General features: G+C 37.5%; 1 protein-coding gene across 3 annotated transcripts in view; it reads right to left on the reverse strand.

Moving 5' to 3' along the window:
• LOC149210637 (Rrp15p protein) overlaps positions 1–21012 on the reverse strand; it is a 193987-nt gene that overhangs the window by 145508 nt on the left and 27467 nt on the right. For all 3 annotated transcript variants that reach the window (XM_089396749.1, XM_089396748.1, XM_089396746.1), the window contains exon 3: positions 113–194. In XM_089396749.1, coding sequence (XP_089252875.1) covers positions 113–194 — 82 coding nt within the window. The remainder of the gene's footprint in view (positions 1–112; positions 195–21012) is intronic.

Genomic DNA, 21012 nt, shown 5'->3' on the forward strand with positions numbered 1-21012 from the left:
TACCAAATGCAAGGAGAAGGACGAACATGCAATGTATCAGTATAAAAAGAGCAAATTCCCAAAAATTCAATCTTGGTAAACATTTTAGACCACCAGAAATGCATGGAGGTACCTCCTTTGGTTGCCAGCCTAATAAGGGATTTTTCCTTTGCATCAAAGGAGCTTTCCGGCTTCACATGTCCCTTCTCTCTGAGCTAAAATAATCCAATCAAATCAACTTCAAAGTTAACTTTTAACTCTTTCATTTATGCTGATTTTCTATCAGTACACTAAGAAATATGTGGCCTGCTAAACAATAGAGAAAGATTAATACCAATAACAGAGTTCAAATGAAGAGACTGGTTCAAAATTCATAAAATGAGAATATCTACAATACGAAATGCTGCTTGAAAGAACAATTTAGTTGAGAACTTGAGACAGATCACAAACAATGTAAACAAAGAAAACATACCATTAATATATTCAATTTGTTTCAGCAGTATTGAATCAATAACATTCAGTTGACACTCATAACGAATAATGTTAGGACAAAAGAATCATAGAGTCAATATTTTCAATTTGTCTTATAATCAATAAACTGTTGTGGATATTCAACTGGACAGTTCGTCACAACAGACCCACTAAAATATATTAGAAAATCTGAAATCTACACTATGAGTGTTTATTTCTTCTTAGATTTCTAGATCTGTTAATTATTGTTTATGGCGTATGCATACAAATTATAATTATGCAGAACATAGAGAACAGCGAAATAGTAACTCACAAACCACAAATTAACACAAAATATATCCTGGGAAACCCTTATGGGAGAAAAACCCGCTGAAAGGTGAGGCTGCTCTGCTTTCTTTCTATGAATGGAAAAAGTATGCAAGTACAAAGATTGAGGCATGTGACACATGGGCTGCTACAATGCTCGAATCCTCCTTGTTTGCTCTCTCCCTTTCCACTCTCGGCTACTCTACTCATCTAGGCAATAAAAATGTGTTTCAATAGAATGGAACCCTTTTCCCTCCTAGTGGTCTGATTATAACATCACCCAATAGCCTATTAGTAGTTAAATTTGACTCCAACTCTTAAAGAGAGTTACAATATGGATTCTTCTAGAGTATTTTTCATCATAATCGTGTGGCTAGCCCCTCATTCATAAGTAAAGTGGACTAATGCGGCATCCTCTTGAATTATGGTGGTCAAAATAGGAAGGTCAACTTCTAAGTAGTAAAACGTTTGCATACAAACTATGGTTGAGGTGATTCTTGCGCCATTGGAAAAGTATCTGTGTGCAGAATAGTGCAAAAGGGTGTTGAACTTAAGCAGCAAAGTTTTACCCCCAAATAATGCCATTTGGTGCCTCAAACTACTGGAAAGTTTCAGACCCCAATTTGCCAAACTAGATCTCGTCGGTAAAAATGGTCCTATGCGCTGATTGCTCCACACTTTTTCCACTCTAAAAGCAACAAAATGGATGACAAGTAATATAATGATTCAGTCGAGATCATTTTATCATTATTGTTAACAGTGCAATTGTTATTGTTTTATAGATACAAAAGGCCTTCTACATTGACTTGGTGTCTTAGCATGTAGAAAAAGTTAGATTGCTTCTTTAGATGCTTGTTGGGTGGAGCATGGTTGTGGGGGATTGGCCCCCTCCCCTTCGAATTGCTCCCTAGTTTTTTCACAAAATTTTTGTCACAAAGATGTTCCAAATGCAAATTTTTTTCAAAGAAACAAGAGTTTTTGAGTATGGCAACCTAATGTTCAAGCCTATGGCCGTAGTATTGATATGCAATTCATGGTAATGCTAAATTCTTAAAGTAGAAAGGATGACTTAAATTTTTAATATTACCATGAAATGACTCAGGATGTTTGGGAGTAGTTTCGACCTCATTAGATTTCATATGGAGAAAGTAGAATTTTAGACCTCACTCAAAATCCAGCAGACATATCAGTTTTTCAGGGTTCCAGGTTGGGGGGAGCGCAATGTTTTCATTGGATTTTGTCATGTACTAGGGTATGGGACTCGTATTTAATCAAGAGCACCAAGCCCTCTATGTACATTGATGTTAGGGGCATCAGTTGTTGAACTCCTCTATCATGACCCTACTAAAAACGTACCCATCTCTCAAACAAAAATTTGACTTGACATGCTACATTTTTTTTATCTTATGTTAATTTCTTAGAGGGTGATATTAATGACAAAAATCCCAAGATATGCAATGATTTTGATGATATGTCGCTATTTGTTGTAGCATGATTTTTTGGATGCTAAAGGCCATCTAGAACCTATTTGTTGATGTATTTTCAGTTCAGAGACGGATTCAACTCAATGCTATTTTGGTTATGTGCACCCTTACATGCTATATAAATGAGAACTTGTAACTTGTGGACATGGTTAATGAAGAGTATAACGTCAAGATGATAACGCACCCTCTTAGCCAGGGAGGTACTTTTCATTCTCTCCATCAATGTAAAAATCTCATCATAAGGAAAGGTTGATAGCTTCAAGCTCATCCCATAAGCCAAAACCAATGGCATCAAAGGTCAGAAACCAACTGACTCAAGGATCAATAAATATCGTTCATGAGGCCAAACTCTCCAACCATATGTAATGGTTTCTTAGTCAATCACAATGACCCTAGAGAGTAATCAATGTCAATCTCTGCAACCATCCCACAAGTCTCTCAGCCAAAACTAATGACTCAAGAGAGAGAACTCGACATCAATCTCCCCCACCAAGACCACTGGTCTCTCAATCAAACACAATGACCCAAGGGAGTAATCAAGATCAAACTCTCTAACCATACCAATGGTCTCCTGTCAAACCCAATGACCTAAGAGAGTATACAGGGTCCATCTCCCCGACCATAACAAAGGTCTCTTGGTCAAGCCCAATGACCTAAGTGAGGAATCCCTATCTCAATATCAAACTCCCTGACTATATAGTCTCTTGATCCACGATCCAAGGGAGGAATCCTAATCTCGATGTCAAAAGAGCCTCCCCGACCATATGGTCTCTCAGTGAAATACAATGACCTAAGGGAGCACTCCAAGCCTCATAAACAACTTCACCAACCATAAGGTTTTTCAGTCAAACTCAATGACCCAAGGGAATAATCAATATCAAACTCTCTGACCATACCAGTGGTCTCCTGGTCAAACCCAATGACCTAGAGAGTACACAGGGTCCATCTCCCCAACCATAAACAAAGGTCTCTTGGTCAAGCCCAATGACCTAAGTGAGGAATCCCTATCTCAATATCAAACTCCCTGACTATATAGTCTCTCGATCCACGATCCAAGGGAGGCATCCCAATCTCGATGTCAAAAGAGTCTCCCCGACCATATGGTCTCTCAGTGAAATACAATGACCTAAGGAAGCACTTCAAGCCTCAGAACCAAATTCCTCAACCATAAGGTTTTTCGGTCAAACTCAATGACCTTAGGGAGTAATCAGGACAACATTCCCAAGTATAAACCATGGTTTCTCAGCCAAACCCAAAGAAGATTATTATTCTCATGATGTTATACATTCAATGCTCTCTCTCTCCAAGAGGAATTCTCAGCCACTCAAGGATTCTTGGGGAAGCAAGCAAAATTCATCCAGGATAGTGGTTGTGTCAAAACATCAGCAGCCTATTCATCAATAGAAATGTATTTGAGTCCCACAGCGTTCTTTGGACAACATCCCAAATATGGTGACACTGATCTCAATGTGCTTCGACTTATCATGAAAAGGCAGATTCTCATAAAGCTTCACACAACGTTGATTTTCACAATATATCATTGTCGATTCCAACACCTGATCAAACAAACCAACAAACAACTTTCAAAGCTAAACTACTTCACAACAAGTTGAACAATCAGAATCTGCAAATCCATGCAGTAGATAGTTCAACGAGCCAATCAACATGATCAACCAAGTCAAAATCAGAGTCTCACAGCGTCTTCAAATTTATCATCATGGGAGTGTCTATGGACTCACTGTCCATCATGCCAAATTTCAGAAGGATAGCAACAAGGATTTCACCAATCTTTTGTCACACTTCTAATCCAATGCATTAGACCCAGATCCTTCATTTAAAAATCAGCGCCCTCTTACACTTGGACAAATAGGTCCCATTACACACCACCAATGGGTGACCCTTATAGGAGAAATCTTCTCCTAGATTTGTCTTTAGTCAGCAATCGGTACCTAGCAGGCCCTTGCCAGCCACCTGTTAGCTTTCATGTGCTACTATTCTCCACCACCTAAGCCAGCCATTGTGTACCCTCGCTCATCTATCATGATTGTATGTTTGAAGGTGGCCCATCCAATCCCAAAGGTATGATTTTCAATTATGTAATTGGGTGTTTGTGCTTGTTTTTCTTGGGCACATTTAGGCATGGAATATTGGGTAACTTGGAAGAAGGGTGGGCTCCAATTATACTCTTGTTCCTTTACCTCAACTGGGAGGTTGATCCTAAGTCCTAGTCTCATGGGATCACCTTTATTGGCTATCACCTTTAGGAGTGGTACTACATGGGAAAACCTGATTTTGGTTGTGTAGTCCCGCTTAAGTATCATCATTGTTTGGGTTGGAATTTAAGGTCTACAAGGCCTCCCTCTAAAGCGAAGGAGAGACCCTTGCAAACTAAGGAAGAATAGAGAAAGCTGAGGAAGAAGAGGATTGTTTCTAGGACTAGAATCAGTCACACGTGCGAGGTGCAGTAAGGGTATGACAGCAGCTAACAGCTCTTTGTTTGGGTGAGAGATCAAGCCTCCAAGGACTCACAAACCTAGTGAAGGAGCCCATCATTCTAAAATAAAAAGGGCTCTAATTGGAAGACGAAGTGTTGGAAGACATAGTGTCAGAAGAAGTGTCTGAAGATGTGTCGGAAGTGATAGTGCAAAAAAAAGGACTTGACTTATACTTGGAGGATATCCTAGTCAAGGGTCTACAGTTTAGCAGTTGTTCAAATAAGAAGCTTCAATAAGAGAAAATTTACCAAGGGTTTTCCTCTCAAGAGTGGAGAGGTTTTGTCCCTGGCAGAGAGCCAAACTTTGTGTTCTTGTCATTTTGTTTTGGTAGCAGTTTGATGAATTACACACATATGCACTAATAAGAAGAAGAAGAAGCATAAGCTAACAAGAAAAGTAAAAAGACTCCACAAATTGCTATCAAGTAACGAAGAATCACACTACACTACTTTGCCCTAGATTCTTCAACAGGAGGCAATTTGAATTTCGTTTGGACAAGATACTTCCTTAGTGTCTCCTCTAGGGATCCTCAAGTTTTGGAGAAATTCCCATGGTGGAATCTCTGTGAATTTGATGTCCTAGCAATCACATCAAGAGGGAACCCTAGAAGCTAATCCTTCAACTTGGGGATTCTTTGAAGGCATGCACTTTAGTACTCATTGAAGTAAACCTTACATTTCCTTTCTCTTGTATACCTTGACCTTAGATGTACTTATATCTCGTTACATATCTCAATCTTAGGTCTTGTGTAGCTAGCTTCTCCCAAAGCCCATACTTTTGGTGAACCCTTCCATGTTAGTTTCTGTTGCATCAGATGGTGTTCTAGTCTTCACAGTTGTCAAAGAGACTAAGAAACACTAGGACTCCATAACCAGGGAAATCCACCTAGAAATGCCTTAATGAAGTTAATTAATCAGTAATTAAATTTTTCATAAGTCTAACTTAGGGAAAATGATTAATTAATAGGAATTAACTGAGGGAGGTGAGATTTCTCTAGAAACTCACATGGATCGACTAGGAAAATTCTCAACCATTGATTAAGGTTTAATCTTGGTCGTTGGAGTCCCACAATGAGATTATAAGAAGTTGTTGGATAGATGGAGGAACACACTTGAGATCAATTTCTTGGGCAATTCGATTTTTCTAGAGAGCAATGGCAGTTTTTCGGAAGAGTTTGAGCCAAAGAAGGGAAGCAGAGACAGAGGGGCAGATCCAGTGAGTCTGGAGGAACTTTTCCAGTTTCAAAGAGTCAGAAAGAGGAGGCCAAGATTTTATTTAGGAAGCATTGTAGGGATTGCGTAGATGCTTCAGAAGAGCAGTTCGATCTAGCAGAAGAGGAAGATGTTCTCAGTTCCAGAGGCCGGGAAGAGTTTCCAAAGGGCTGGGGAAGCATTTTCCCAGTTAGCTGCAGGGAGGACGACTAGATTGGCAGTCGATTCTTGCAATGCGTATGGTAGGCAGCGCTAGTGTGGCGCAGGGCCTGCGCATACCACTTGGACAATTAGTTATTTCAGAGGCCAAACAGAGTCGGGATTGCTTGGAGAGAGGGTAAAATCCCTCAATTTTTGCCAATATTTCTCTTAGATAGATTCACCAGTTTGGCGATATTTATTGTACTCAGAATCTCTCACTACTGCTTAATAATAAAAACCCTCAACTGCTGCATCGGTTTTCCCAAGTTGGGTTTTCCAAGGGAATTTAGTCCAAAATAACGGTGTTATAATGTTGTATGTGCTCCAGTGTTTTCTCAGTTTCCAATATATCTTCCGGTATTTTTATTTGTGAAGATTGCAGTGTGATTATTTCGTTGTTGTCGTAGCAATAAATTGAATAATCAATTTATCAGTTAGAAGAATTAATTCCAGTTGCTGCAATAGAATTTCAGTGGTTCCGAGAAGTGTAAGGGACTTGGGTTGTTGTGACAGTGGGCCTATGTCTCAAGTGTTGATGTGCCCTCTAGCTTTTGCCTCTTTACAATGCCTGCTAATTTGTGCAGCAACAGGTCCTCAACCCTTGTCGGAAACATGTCAACGGCATATAGCAGAAAAATAAAGGGCTCATCTTCAACAGCATTGTAGTACAAATTGGGTTCAACATCACTATTCAACAAATATCAATTCAATCTCAAGGTGCCTAACTTCATAGTCTTCACCCTTTTACTAAGGCAATCCTCTACTTTGTACTTCTAGCAATCTTCATCTTGGAAGTCACAACTGACTTATTTTCGGCAAAAAAACAAGCTTCAATATGGTTCATCTATCTGCACCCTCTGAGTCCAGAGCTCATCCAATGCAACATCTCTCAACACAAGTTTTTTTGTCACAAGCTTTACTTTAATCTTCCAATATTTTCATCTATTTCCATAGCATTGGCAGCTTTCATTATGTACCTGCAATCCTCAATAAGAGGCCAAGGAAGAACGAATACAACCAAGCAAGAAATGCAAACACAAGAGACAATAATACTAATAATTAGGAAAGAGAGATACAAAATACTTATCTTTTGAGAACATGTCAGCGCCATCTTGATCTTACCCTTCTTACATCCAACTTGCAAATCAACTTCTTCCACATCATGATGACATTGCTTCCATGCAGCAGCTAGGGTTTCTTCTTTCAAAAGAAATAATCAATCCTAAGGCTTTGTTCATAGACCCTAGTTTTTTTAATAGTAATGACTAAGCAAGAGCTGAGTCATTCCGTATTGACCATGAATAGAGTGAAAAATCCCTGGGGCCATCTATTCCTTGAACCTAATCAATACAGGCTAAGCATGTCATTTCAGGGAATCGAACAAGTGGTGAGGGAGTTAATAGCCAACCTCAACCACTTGGTCTACCCTTACCCAAGGGTTTTACTTATCAATCCCTGTTCCTTAGAGGGGTCTTCAAATCGTTGATTTCCAATAAATGTCAACACCCTAGATTTGTCATGCACTTTACATTAGTGATGAAACTCGTCATTTTTTGTCCACAAGTTGTCCTTGGTCCAAGCAACTCTACTTTCTCATTGTAGCAACATAATTTAGGTCTTCATTTAGTGTGCAAAAAATGAAATCAAGTACCCATACCATTAGTAGATGCAAGGTCTTTCACAGTGGCCTATCTGACCTCAACAAATTCATCTCATGATGGGGACAATATTGGATCAGTAAATGACTTTGATCTTGAAGAGGGACTTCACCTCTTTTCAATTGTAATCAACATTCCTTTAACAAGGGCTATATGACAGTGATTTCCTGCTTTCAAAAACTGATCATCCATTAATCATAGAATAGATATTATTATCCTCTCTTACGGCTGGAATAGTAGTTACAATCTTCATATCACAATATTTCCTTAAAGAATATTCATGGAGGAACTTTATCATATTTGTCCTTTAATGGTTTCTTCCAGGACTACTTTTCAGTGACATAGCATTATGTTGAAGAGTCTTTCAACCATTCCTCAAAGTTTTCGTACAAGATCATCAAGAATTAATACATACCTCTTGATCCACAAATGTCCAACTTTGTTGATCTTTGTATAGATATGCCTCATATTCAAACAACATCCTTCAGATCTATAGCATATTGGATTCTTCCAGAGTAGCACATATGACATCAATTCTCTAAGAATTTCGTAACAGCGTGTTCATCCAATATCTTTGGACTGTTATAATATCGGATCTACCACTGACTTAAGGTTCATGTCAACAAATTGCAATCTTTGTAATTCAACATTCTACCTAAAGATTTTTAATCAACAGTTTGATTTGAGATAGCCACACACCTTTCAATGGAGTAATACAAGACATAGCAGTCTTAGCAACTTTAGCACTTAACTTCAGGCTTTGCTTCAAATCTTTGGACAGAGAAGACTTCAAACTCCCTTTTGATTGTTCCTTTCGAAATACCACAAGCTTGGCTTCTTAAGAATGAACTTCTTCAAACAAGACAATTTTTTCAAACTGGCTAAGGCCATTGAACCTTCAGACTTCAAACTTTAGAAGGTGAATTTTCAGTCCTTATCACTTCTTCTTCAAGCTTGTCATAAAGGCAATCTCCATTCTTGAGTATAGATAGTGTCTTCCATAACTAAATCATTTTTCATCCACAAACTAGTCTCTTTATAGGTTTGGATTACCAGATTTTTATTATTGAACAGGCCATCACTGAGATGTCTTTGAGTGGAGTCAAGGTCCCAAGACTTCTCCTTGTTAACAGGGTATACTTCAAGGATTCGAGACCCATACAAACTTGGTCTTTCTGATGTAGATTTTGTGGCCTTTCGATCTTCAGCAATATGACAGGGATCTTCGACCTTCACTCATAAATTTCTTGACGTTGTAGCCCTTCCAGTTGTAGCTAGTAAATCCAAAATTTGTAGCTTCCCTTGTAATATAAATAAATTGTTCATATAATTCTTATGTATTTATTGATGTGATGTTATTGGTTATTACTTTTGATACTTAAATGTAAAGAAAAGGAAAATATTGATTCAACCCCCCACTTACTTCTTGTTCGATGCTTCTCTAGATCGTGAATTTATACTTGAATAGCTCGCGGCTAAGGTTATGTAAATGTTTGTTTTGAGGGATCTTAGATTGGGGCCAACCTACCCATGTGTTATTTGAATTTTTTCCATGCTAATATTCTTGATCGCACCGACTTTTTCAAGAAGGATTAGTCAACTTAAAAAATTAATCTTTTTCCTTTAATAATATTTCCTTTCAGCGTTGTCTATGGAGCCATGGGATTCGATCGATGCCACAATAAACATTTAAGGTCACAAAATTTAGGGGCAAGATATTGGTGCTAAACTCATCCACTTTGAGGCATCAAACTTCAAACATCAATATTTCTCCAACCAAGAGAACCCACAGGGTGTGCCACCTTACAAACAAAATGGTAAGACAAGGGCTACCAAACTAGGAAGTCTTTGTACCAAAAATTCACTTGATTTGTGCATGCAAATCACCAACCATACCTTGGCTCATTCACCCTTTGACATCACTAAAAATATTTCCAACAATCTCCCCCTTTGTCATTGATGTCAATACTCATGCCCCCCTATCTCTATGCTTCACTTCCTTACTCTTTCTCTCTACCCATTTGACATCAATGGCAAATGGTGTCTTGCATTTATTGGGTTGCTCCCTGACAACATTTATTTTGCTTTCTCGACATGTTTTCTTCTCCAAACCGTACTAGATTTGCATTCTTGCCTAGTTTGCTTAGGAGTCCACTTCATGTTACATCTGCATTTATGGCATTCAAAGCATTTTGTGTTGTACCTGAATGATGGAGCAAATGTTGGGTACCTTTTGCTAGGGAATCCATTAGGATTTCTGACTTGTATACTTGCAAACAATCTTCTAGGGTTTTGTAGATATCCTTTCTAGTTAGCCCTACTGCAAGCTTTGCAATCCCTAGCTTTATGCTCAAAATTTGTACATGAATAGCATAACTGAAAAATATCCTTGGGTATCTTCATTAGTTGAGTTGCTGTGATGATTTTTTGAAATTCTTCTGTCATGGAGGACGTCTAGACTTTTCTTGATCTTGGTAAGGAATCTTCATGAGAATCTTCTTGGATTAGCAACCTCACACTTCTTCTGATTTTCACTTGGCCTTTTGAGGACAAAGATTCCACTTTCAAGCTTTTCTTTGAATTTCTCCTTTGGGGACATGGTGTTTGCATCTTCTTTGCTTGAAGGTTCACATGTACTTGATTTTTTACAAGTGAAAATGTTATCTAGCCCTTGCAAGCTTTTCAACTTCTTACTAAGCTTGATAGATTTAACCCTTAATGATACAACTTCTTCTTCACGCTTCTTGCAATCTTCTTCTTTCTTCTTTAGCTTGCATTTGGTAACTTCCTCAATTCTTCTTGCATCTTCTGACTGGGTCTTCAAGGAAATAATTTTTTCTTTAAACCTTATTTCTTATTGATCAAATTCTACTTGTAGCTTGTTCAAGTCCTCAGATTTTTCTTTAAGATGCCATGTCAAAATGTCTTCTCTTTTACCTGCTTCTTCTATGTCGGTTTGTATGTGCTCAATTTATTCTAGAGCAAATATAAGCTCTCTTTCAAAATCTACTATGGCTTCCCCTTCATAGGCTTCTTCGTATGGATCTATCATACTTGATAAGCTTTCATCAAACAAAAGATCTAGGTGAGATAAGGAGACTGTTGAAGAAAGTGTAACTAGGTTCGGTCTTCATAATGACATGATCTTTGTAAATGATGAAATAAAGAAATAAAATTATTTTTGTATGCCTTGTTGGACGGGTTTCATGAGCAAGAGGTTTATTTATTAGTGGCACCCATTGAGAGCCTTAGGATTTATTAGCGTCAAAGAGTCGATGTTAGGTATGGAGAGCTTTTCTTGAGCCTATGTAAAATATATATGAGTCAACCTAGTGTCAAGAAAAGCCCTCCAAAAAGACAAGCACAATCCTCTTAATGTCGGCCTGCAAAAGGAATTAAATACACTCATGTCGTCTCACCTGAAATGACACACCTCTTCGTTGGTTCATGTCGGCTAAATATGGAGGACAAACCACTATATATACCCAGCTAGGGTCTGCGCAAAAGGGAAGGTTCAGGATCTCGACATACCTCTGAAATCTCGGTGGTAATTACAGTGAGATCTTCACATATGTCCCTGCAATTTTGGATGGCAAAACAGTAAGTCACTTCGGATGGGTACAGCAGAGAAAGTCTGAGATTTTCAGATGGGTACAAGCCTGAGATCTTCGCATATACACCTCTGAAATTTCGGATGGCAAAAACAGTGAGACACTTTCGGATGGGTACCACAGAGGTACAGTCTTGGCATAGTTGTGACAAGGATGATCTCGGTGCAGGGAGAGAACACTTTGTCTCAGCATACCTCCAGATGCAGTCAAGATCTCAATTATGATCTCGGTATAGCACACATAGTCTTGACATACTTCAAGGTGCAATCATGATCTTAGCATAATTATGATCTCAATCTAGAAGGAGACATAGTCACAAGGTGAAGATCTCAGTGAAGGAGCCAGGGCAAAGTTCTCCTCGTCCTCTATCTTAATCGATCTACCATCTCTAGTCCCTCTCTAGATCTCTTCATGAACGCAATCAATCCATAGCCTTTCTCAATTGGGAAAATTTTCTCTGCCACTTATTGCATCTTAGAAACCATACCAAGACTTGTGAAGTCCTAGAAGAGCAAAACTCACAAGGTCATGGTCTGGCACAGTCACGCTCACACCACCCAGCTCATCTCATACCTAAGTGAACTTGGGCAAATATGTGACAATGGGCTCTCCAGCGCTCATCTGGATACTCCTTAACTTCTCCTTAAGAGCAAGCTTCCTGGTATCACTAGTACTCTGATATAGATCTAAAATAGTTTTGAACATCTCAAAAGTTGTCTTCTTCTCATGGATATGAGGAACTATATGATCTTTGACTCCTTCTAAAATAATCCTCCTCACCTTGATATTTTTCTTAGTATGTTGGGTCAACTGTTGGGGATCCTGTGGTGGTGGTATAGCCTACTTCACAAATTCTCCCACACAATTATCCTTGAAAACTATCACGATCCTCCCTTTCCATGGAACAAAGTTAGAGGCACCCTCTAAATAGTGATCTAATCTCAACCCTTGGAACACCATTCTAATTACTCGGAAAACTCTCCAGCACCTACCCACTAACAACCTTGTCCTTCACAATAGGCTGAACTTAGGGCCCAAATCATCCACTAACAGCCCTCCACAATATTGTACTTGACTAATCTACAAGTTGTCCAACCTAGACACATCAAACTAGAAATATTCACCAACATATAAAGACATACATAGCTCATAAAGGAAACTTCTTTCTGCCCTGAGCCTATGCACCAACCAGTGAAGTTCAACCCCTGGTTAGGGCACCCTATGGCATCTACAGCACTGTCCCTTTGTCGATCAAATATCCCTTCAATCACCTGCACAATTCCCTTCCTTTGAGCCCTGCCTTCTATGCTATAGAATTACCAACCCAAAACACACACAAAATCTGCCTTTAAACTCTAGCCAACATCTGCCCTATCTCGATTATCCAAACACACAAGAAGGTTATCAAACTCGGGCTCGTTTCACTTCAGATATGCACCTAAGGCATTGTGGCTGCCTCATATTAGACATCCTTCTACTCGATCTATTTTTTTCTTATGATGTATGAATCAAATTGTGTTGGTCTTTATTTTGTTCCTCGCTCTAATACCATGTATAATGTCCTTGAAATTCAAATGTTGCTTGATGAACCTACTAAAACTAGGTTCGATTCACCAAGACCCAGAATTTCTCTACTAAAAAATTTGCAACGAAATTTAAAACATAGTCGCAAAATATTCTCTAGGGAACCCTACTAGGAAAACCCTCTACTAGTTGTAGAATTTTATTGAGAAAAGTCTGAGCAATCAGATTTATTTTACAAGGCAATATTGTTTCAATAGAAAAAACAAACTAGTTCTCTCTACTAATCCTTAGCTGAAACTCCCAACAAATAACACTAAACTAGCTCCTCCTTACTTGCGCAGTCTCAGCCCTATTGGAAATCTCCTATTTCTTAATGTTGAACAAACCCCTATTCTTTAGGAATTAACCCCTAAATCTCAGTGCACTTATGCAAGGAACTTCTCTCCTTTGACCTACATATAAGCTTCCCCTTACACACTCTCCTAGCAACACAACTTTTGCATACAAGAATGAATTACAAAAGTATCTTCGTCCTCCTTATAAGCTTTTCAATCATGTTAAATCTGGCAAGTTAATTTTAGAACTCAGACTTGTGATTGATTAGTTAACTGAGTCAAATTGATTCTTGTAACTCGTCCTAGCCTCAATTAGACATTGAGACTCACACTCATCCCTTTCCAAAAATAAACTAGCACTTGGAGACAAGCAACACTGAGCCTCCATATTCAGTGAATAATTTAATTGCCTCATGACTCGTCCTGATTTCTAGTAACTCATGCATGCTAAGGAAATTTGTTTGTGGTCATCTTGACTAAGGCACGAGTCAAGAAGACCTTAACTCGGTACTTTTCAACACTTTTGCTTTTACGCTGACAAATTTGTTTCTATCTCCAGTCATATGTGTCAAGCATCCACCATTTATATACCATTCATCTTCTTTATCTTCATCAATCAATGCTAAGTTGCAACATTCCTTCTTTTTCCTTTCCCATTTCAAAATTGGCTTTTCTATTTCTATGATTGCCGCATTTTCAAGCCTACAATCTTGTGCCTTGAGACCAAGATTATTGCATTTATAGCACACAATATTCTAATTCGTTATTGATTCAAATGGAATGTAGTTTCTATTGCTAGATCCATGAACATTTCCTGATTTGTTCCTTCCATAATCATTCCTGCTTCTTGCATAATTGTATCTTGTATTGACTTTAAAATGCATTGCTTTATGCCCAAAATTTTCGTAGGAGTAACAACAACCAAGAAAAATATTTTTATACTTGGGAGAGTAGGATGATCTTCTAAATTTGTTCTATCTTGAAGGTGGTTCAATCCATTGTTGATCTTGGATGTTCTTGGGAACATCAACAGAACTTCTTGAAGTAGCAGCATTTCTAAATTCCCCTTTAATTTCCTCCTTCAAAGTCTTGGATCTTGTGCCTTCCTTGCTTGAATATGTGCCTTCATAACCAAGACCTGTTTTATCAATTAGAGATCTTTGAAAGCTAAGAATGTTAGCCAACACTAGTGAGCTATTCAAGTTCTTGTTACACTTATCAACTTCAGCTTTCAATGTTACAAGTTCTTCTTCAAGCTTCTTACGCTGTTCTCCATTCTTCTTCATCTGGGTTTCGTCACTTCCTCAACTCTTTTTGCTTCTTCAAGATGAACTTTTAAAGAGACAAATTATCATCACGCTTTTCAAGAAAGTTTCTCAATTCTATGCTTTTATTTCTAAGCAAGGCATTTTCCTTTTCACTATTCTTCAACTTTTCTTGATAATCTTCATCTTCCTATTCGGCCTCTAAATTTTTTCTGAGTCCCCGAAAAGAATCTATTCTCATATTTGGTTCTTCATCATTTAAATCATTGCCCTATTCGCCCTCACAGTCATCATATTGATTCTCTTGGGTTATGAAGAAAACTTCTCTTGCATCAGGTTCTTTTGTATCACTTTCTTCTGAAGAGTTGTTGTTCTCTTTAGAATAAAGTTTTTTCTTGTGAAAGCTTTTATTTTCCTTAAAAGGGCATCTCTTAGCATAATGACATATTTTACCACATTCAAAGCATTTAAAGGTAACTTACCTGTGTTTTCATGTTCCCCTTTTTAGCTTCCTGATGAAATTTGCTTCTTCTACATCTAAATCATTGTTTGGAGTTCCTTCCACCTTGAGCTCTTTGTTTCTTGTCTTCCTTGTGGCTTTAAAAGTTGCTTCTTTGGATGATGGTTCGTCTTCTGTATCTATTCTGATTTTGTATGTTGTAAGAGTGCTATGTAATTCTTCCATTGTCATCTTGATCAAGTCCTTGGTTTCTTCTTGACAACCCACCCATGATGTTATGAAAAACTTTTGAATTACAGATGAACAACTTCTTCTCATCAGGATCAGTTGGAGGATTTTTAGGAACTTTGTAACCATTTATGGTGGAAAGCCAAAAATCCACTCCTAAAGACTTCAAATAGGTTTCCATACAATTGCTCCATAGTGGATCATCATTTCCATCAAAACCTGAAATTGTTCTTGAAGAGATGCTTTCCATTTCCATATCTGCTCACGATCCTCTCCCCAGTGGTCACAATATATATAATGTACAATATTTTTATATTACAAGGGAAGCTACAACTTTTGGTTTATCAACTACAACCCCAAGATTTACTGGCTCCCAATGGAAGGAGGCGACAACCTCCTGAAGTGTTGGAAATTAGCAACTATGGGATGAATTTCCTTGAATAATATTTAATTTTTGACCTTTCTATAATGGATTTCTAAAAATAGAAAGGCATGTCTATCTTTACAACCATGACTTTCCAAAAATAGTAAATCTTCTTCCATCAATTCGTAATCATATATATATGATGGAAAATCACTTAACTTGTCCTTAATCAATCTCAATTGTTTAATTTTAACTTAATCATCAATATTACTATTATCCTCTTTATGATATTATCATATTATTATTAAAAAAAAATCAAGTCTCTCAATCATGGGACTCAATCATATCATATGTAACTCCCCTCAATAAATGCATATTTTACTCTCTCTCTCTCTTAATGGATTCATTCCTCTCTCTCTTTAATGCTCTTACGCAACTCTTACAATCCCTTACACACTTTAATGACTTGTCATAAAAAAAAATCATCTTACACCTTTTCTAATACATAAGTTACACTTCTCTCCTTAATGGCATCAGATACATTTCTCTCCTAAATGCATAACCTACACTTCTCTCCTTTATGCCATAAGTTACACTCCTATCTTGGAATGTGTAACTCCTCCTCAAGGCATAGGAGTTACTCCCTCATGAATTTGACCTTCTTGCACTTCCTATATATTTGTCCCTTTCATCCTCACTTGACACACTTGTGCTTGTGAAAAGAGAATTCGAACTTGAGAAAGAGAGTTGGAGAGTCTAGAGGAAGATTGAGAGAGAGAGAAAGTCTTGAAGAGCAATAGCAGATCTTGGAGAACCAAAGTGATTCAGCGTTTGCATCAACTAATGCTATCATAAATCTTCAGATTTGGGTGAACTTCTTCATTGTCTCATTGCACTTTGTATCTTTGTTGAACAATTGATTTTTAATAGAAGAAGAATCTGAATGGGTTTCCCGCTTGTGGGTTTTGCCCTGGTCATTGACCTAACTTCTCTGTGTCTCATTGAGTTCTTGGTTGTCTTCTATTGTGCATATGGTTTATATGGTTTATGTTCTATCTACAATTACTTAACTTATATTACAGCATAAAGAAGTTCTAGATTTAAGTGATTGTAACAGCATAGAACATTTGATTTTCAACATGGTATCAAAGCTTTGGTGAAGACAAGCTCAATAACAATAGTACTACTCCATCCCATTTTCCGTTGGAAAATCTCTTGTTGTTCTTTCTCTCTGAGGCCTATTTTCTGCTAAGATATCAAGTGTTGTCCACTCCATTTACAACTCATTTTCTGCTTGTTGTCCACTCCATTTACAACTCATTTTCTGCTTGTTGTCCACTCCATTTACAACTCATTTTCCGCTTGTTGTCCACTCATGTTACAGCTCATTTTCCGATTATTGTCCAATCTACTTGTAGCTCATTTTTCTGCTGAAATATCAAGTGTTGTCCACTCTTTCTGTTGTCAATTTACTGCTAATATATCTCTTGTTGTCTCTCTCTATTTGTTGTTGAAATTTTGAGAAGATCAAGATGTCTTCCTCTTACTTTAAGAATAAAGAAAAATTTGTTGATGCTTCAAACTTCTTCCCTTGGAAGGCTAAATTGTATATTACTCTTGAGAAACATGATGTTCTTGAGTATGTTGAGGAAGACATAGCAGAACTAGCTGAAAACGCAATGCTGCTATCAAACCCAGATTCAAGAAAGGAGAAACCAAGGCTAAAAAGAGTATCCCTGACTCTCTTGGAGTACACCTCGTCACTTTTGTTGTCAACCTAAAGAAATCCAAAGAAATGTATGACAAACTAATTAGAATGTATCAAGTGAACAACTTGAGTCAAATTCTTGCCTTGAAAAATCAACTCAAGGATATCAAAATCAAAGATCAGTTGTCAAATTCCGACGAAGATGTTCCTAAAAAAGAATTGGTGTTGATTACGCTTGGAAGTCTTCCTTCTTCTTGGGAAACTTTTATTACTACCATCAACAACAATGATAAGTTTCCTACATTTGATGAACTTCTGGCAAAGTGTGGACAAGAATGCAAAATGACTTCCAGAGGGAGAATTCCCAAGCATGAGGTGGGAGAACCTACTACCTTCGCTGTAAAAGGCAAGAAGAAGAAAGGAAGAAGACGAATTCACTATTCGAGAAAGCTTGCTCGCAAAAACTCCTCTCAATGGTCCAGAGACTTATCAAAAGTCCAATTCTTCAAATGTCGCAAGCATGGCCACTATGCTGGTGACTGTTCAGAAAACAACAGAGCATCAAAATCCAACTTCAACAAACATTCTATCAAATCTAATTACAGAAGAAGCAGAGAAGCTCCTTCCGCTCGCAAAGGAAATTATCGTTCCTCAAGGAACCAAAGCTATGATAATAATGCAACTGAGACTTAGTAAGAGCACTTTCTTGTTTCTGCTCTTTCTAGTTCATCTCCTGCAAATTCTTGTGATGGTTGGTTGATAGTGGTGCTTCAAGGCACTTTACCGGTTACGAAGAAGTACTCACTAATCTGGTTGAGAGGGAGATAGATTTAAGACTATTCTTGGAAATAACTCTACATATTTCATAAAGGGATCTAGTTTCGTATCTTTCCATCTGGATCAAGGTAAAACTTTGACTCTTCAAAAAAGTTTTAGATGTACCTGATGTAAAGAAGAATGTTGTGTTCATATCAGCTTTAGAAGATAAAGGAATGGAGGTTGCTTTCATAAATAGTAAGGTTCTCACTTGGCCATCGATATCCAACATGAGAGATGCCCTCACTTTTGGATCTAGATGTGAAGGTCTATACAAAACCAATGGAACACTTATTCATGAACTAATCCATGACATCAATCATCAAATTGAACTTTGGCACCGAAGGTTCGCTCACTTGCACTACAAAGCATTATCTCGTATGAAAAAGATGGTTTCCGAAATGTCGGAAATCAGATCCGATCATGTTGGTGTTTGCCAAGGGTGTGCAAGGGGAAAGCAAGTGAAGAGACCATTCCCTTCAAGCAAAAGTAGAACCAGTTAGGTATTGCATCTTGTACATTTTGATTTATGTGGACCAAAGCCTATAACTTCTCTTGGTGGTTACTTGTATTATATTATCTTTGTTGATGAATTTTATCACAAAACATGGATTTATTTTCTGAAAAATAGAAGTCAAGCCTATTTTTCTGAAAAATAGAAGTCAAGCTTTTAACATGTTCAAAGATTACAAAGCTCTAGTAAAAAATACAAAATTGGAAAGCAGATCAAAATCTTCAAATCTTTCAATGGGGAGAGTTCACTTCCAATGATATCATTAACTTCAGCAAAAATGTTGGAATCTGAAAAGAGATAACCCAGAACAAAATGGTGTGGTCAAGAGAAAGAATAAGACTATCATGGAAGCAGTCAAAGCTATGTTGCATGATCAGAAATTGCCAAAGTTTCTATGGGGAGAAATTGCTAACACAGTTGTCTATGTCCAAAATAGATCTCCTCGTCGTGCCCTAAACAACAAGACTCCTGAAGAAGTCTTCACTGGCGAAACACCCAAAGTTGGGCACCTAAGTATCTTTGTTTGTCCTAACTACTTCCATGTCCTAAAAGAGAAAAGGAACGAGCTAGAAGCTTCAAATAAGAAAGGTATGTTTGTTGATTAGTGTGAGAATTCTAAACTTTATGGAATATATGTACATGGTCAAAGAAATATAGAGTTTAGCACGGATGTAACATTTGATGAAAATGCAGCTCTTGGAAAAGCAAGGGACACTCCTCTTCCTCCTGCTAATGACGATAGTCAAGATGATGCATTTGAGAAACAAGAAAATCTAGAGCCTGAAATTGATCTTGTTGATAAACCCACGGATCCTTTGGATCCTCCTCCATTTGATCCTCCTGCTAAAAAGGAAACCTTTATGGCTTCGTGACACTCTTCAATATGTTGATAAGCATGTTGCCCCCATAGGAACTTTCAGAGAAATTAAGAAACCTTGTCAGTTCCAAGGATATATTGTAGCCATGAGCAACATTATTCAAGCTTAACCGTCCACTTTTGAAGAAGTTGTAAAGGCCCAAGTCTGGAAAGACGCAATGGCTGAAGAATATAAATCCATCATTCATAATGATGTACGGGAAGTAGTTCTAAGACCCCAAGGTAAATGTGTTGTATCTTATAAATCGTCATATAAAATTAAACATGGTGTTGATGGCTGTATTGAAAAATGTAAAGCTAGATTTGTGGCTAGAGGTTTCTCTCAGAAAGAGGGAATAGACTATGATGAAAGTTTAACACAAGTTGCCCGTTACAACACCATCCGATCTATTGTAGCTCTAATAGCTAGCCAAGGATGGCTCTATTGACCACTACATGTCAACGTCCTATAGCAGTACACCCCTTTTTTTTCGCAAAAAGGATAGCGCCTAATCGATGTGTTCGTGTGATCCAGCTATCATCATCAGCTTGATCATCATGTTATAATGTAAACCCATTCTGCATGTATATGATGTAAATAATCTTTGTAAAACCATGTCATGTATGTAACAACCTAGGTAAACCTACCTTTCTAGTGACGATCTCCATTCTGGTAGGTTTTTTGTCTCACCGATCCATTCTCGGATGGTTGGCAGAGTTTTCCCCTCTAGTCTTACCCTGGAACTGGAATGGATTTTGTCGCTGGAAATTTAGGCGAGTCCTAGTGTTCTAGATCGAGTCTATGTAAAAGTGATTTGGGAATAATCTAACTATTTGGTTAGGTTATTTTATTACAAATTGTTTGATCTGCTAGATTATATTTGTGTCACATAAATGGGTGGTCTGAGAGGGTCTATTACAAATGGGTTTCCCCCCTTGTGATGTAAAAAAATATGAAAATAATGATATAAAGTGTCATGAGGGTTGGAAAAATAATTTATCCCCTCATAGGTTAATTAATTAAATTTTCTGGCCAAAAATTAATTAAAATCCTAAGTCAAAAATTTAATTAATTATAGGTCTTAGGTAATTTAAATTCTCCAAAGGCAAAATTCGTCGGTCCTAAAAAATTAAATTTTCAAAAGGTCTCGAGACTAAGGTAAACTAATTATTTTGCTAAATTTTAAACCTTTGATCCTTGGGGGTTAAGTCAAAGTCAATATTTTGGGAAAATTATCTCAAAAAAATATTTTTGAGTTAATTAAAATGCATTTAATTAAAATTTTCGAATTTCCCCAAATATTTAAATATTTCGACGAATGAGATTAAAAGAAATTTTAATCTTCATCAACGGTCGAAATTGCTTTGACGATGATCACTCGAAGTAGCCATTGGAAGATTTATCTTTAAATAGGAAGTCATTTGTTAGTTGATACATCCGATCTTTGAGTCATGTGCTTAGCAAGAACCTCTTGTGTAATCGTTTTCTGGATAATAAAGAAAGACTTTGGGTTATATTTTGTTGA

Source organism: Pinus tabuliformis, chromosome 1_2 (assembly GCF_031772625.1).
Source record: "Pinus tabuliformis cultivar Carrire ecotype Pingquan chromosome 1_2, CPIR1, whole genome shotgun sequence".
Taxonomy (NCBI): Eukaryota; Viridiplantae; Streptophyta; class Pinopsida; order Pinales; family Pinaceae; genus Pinus; species Pinus tabuliformis.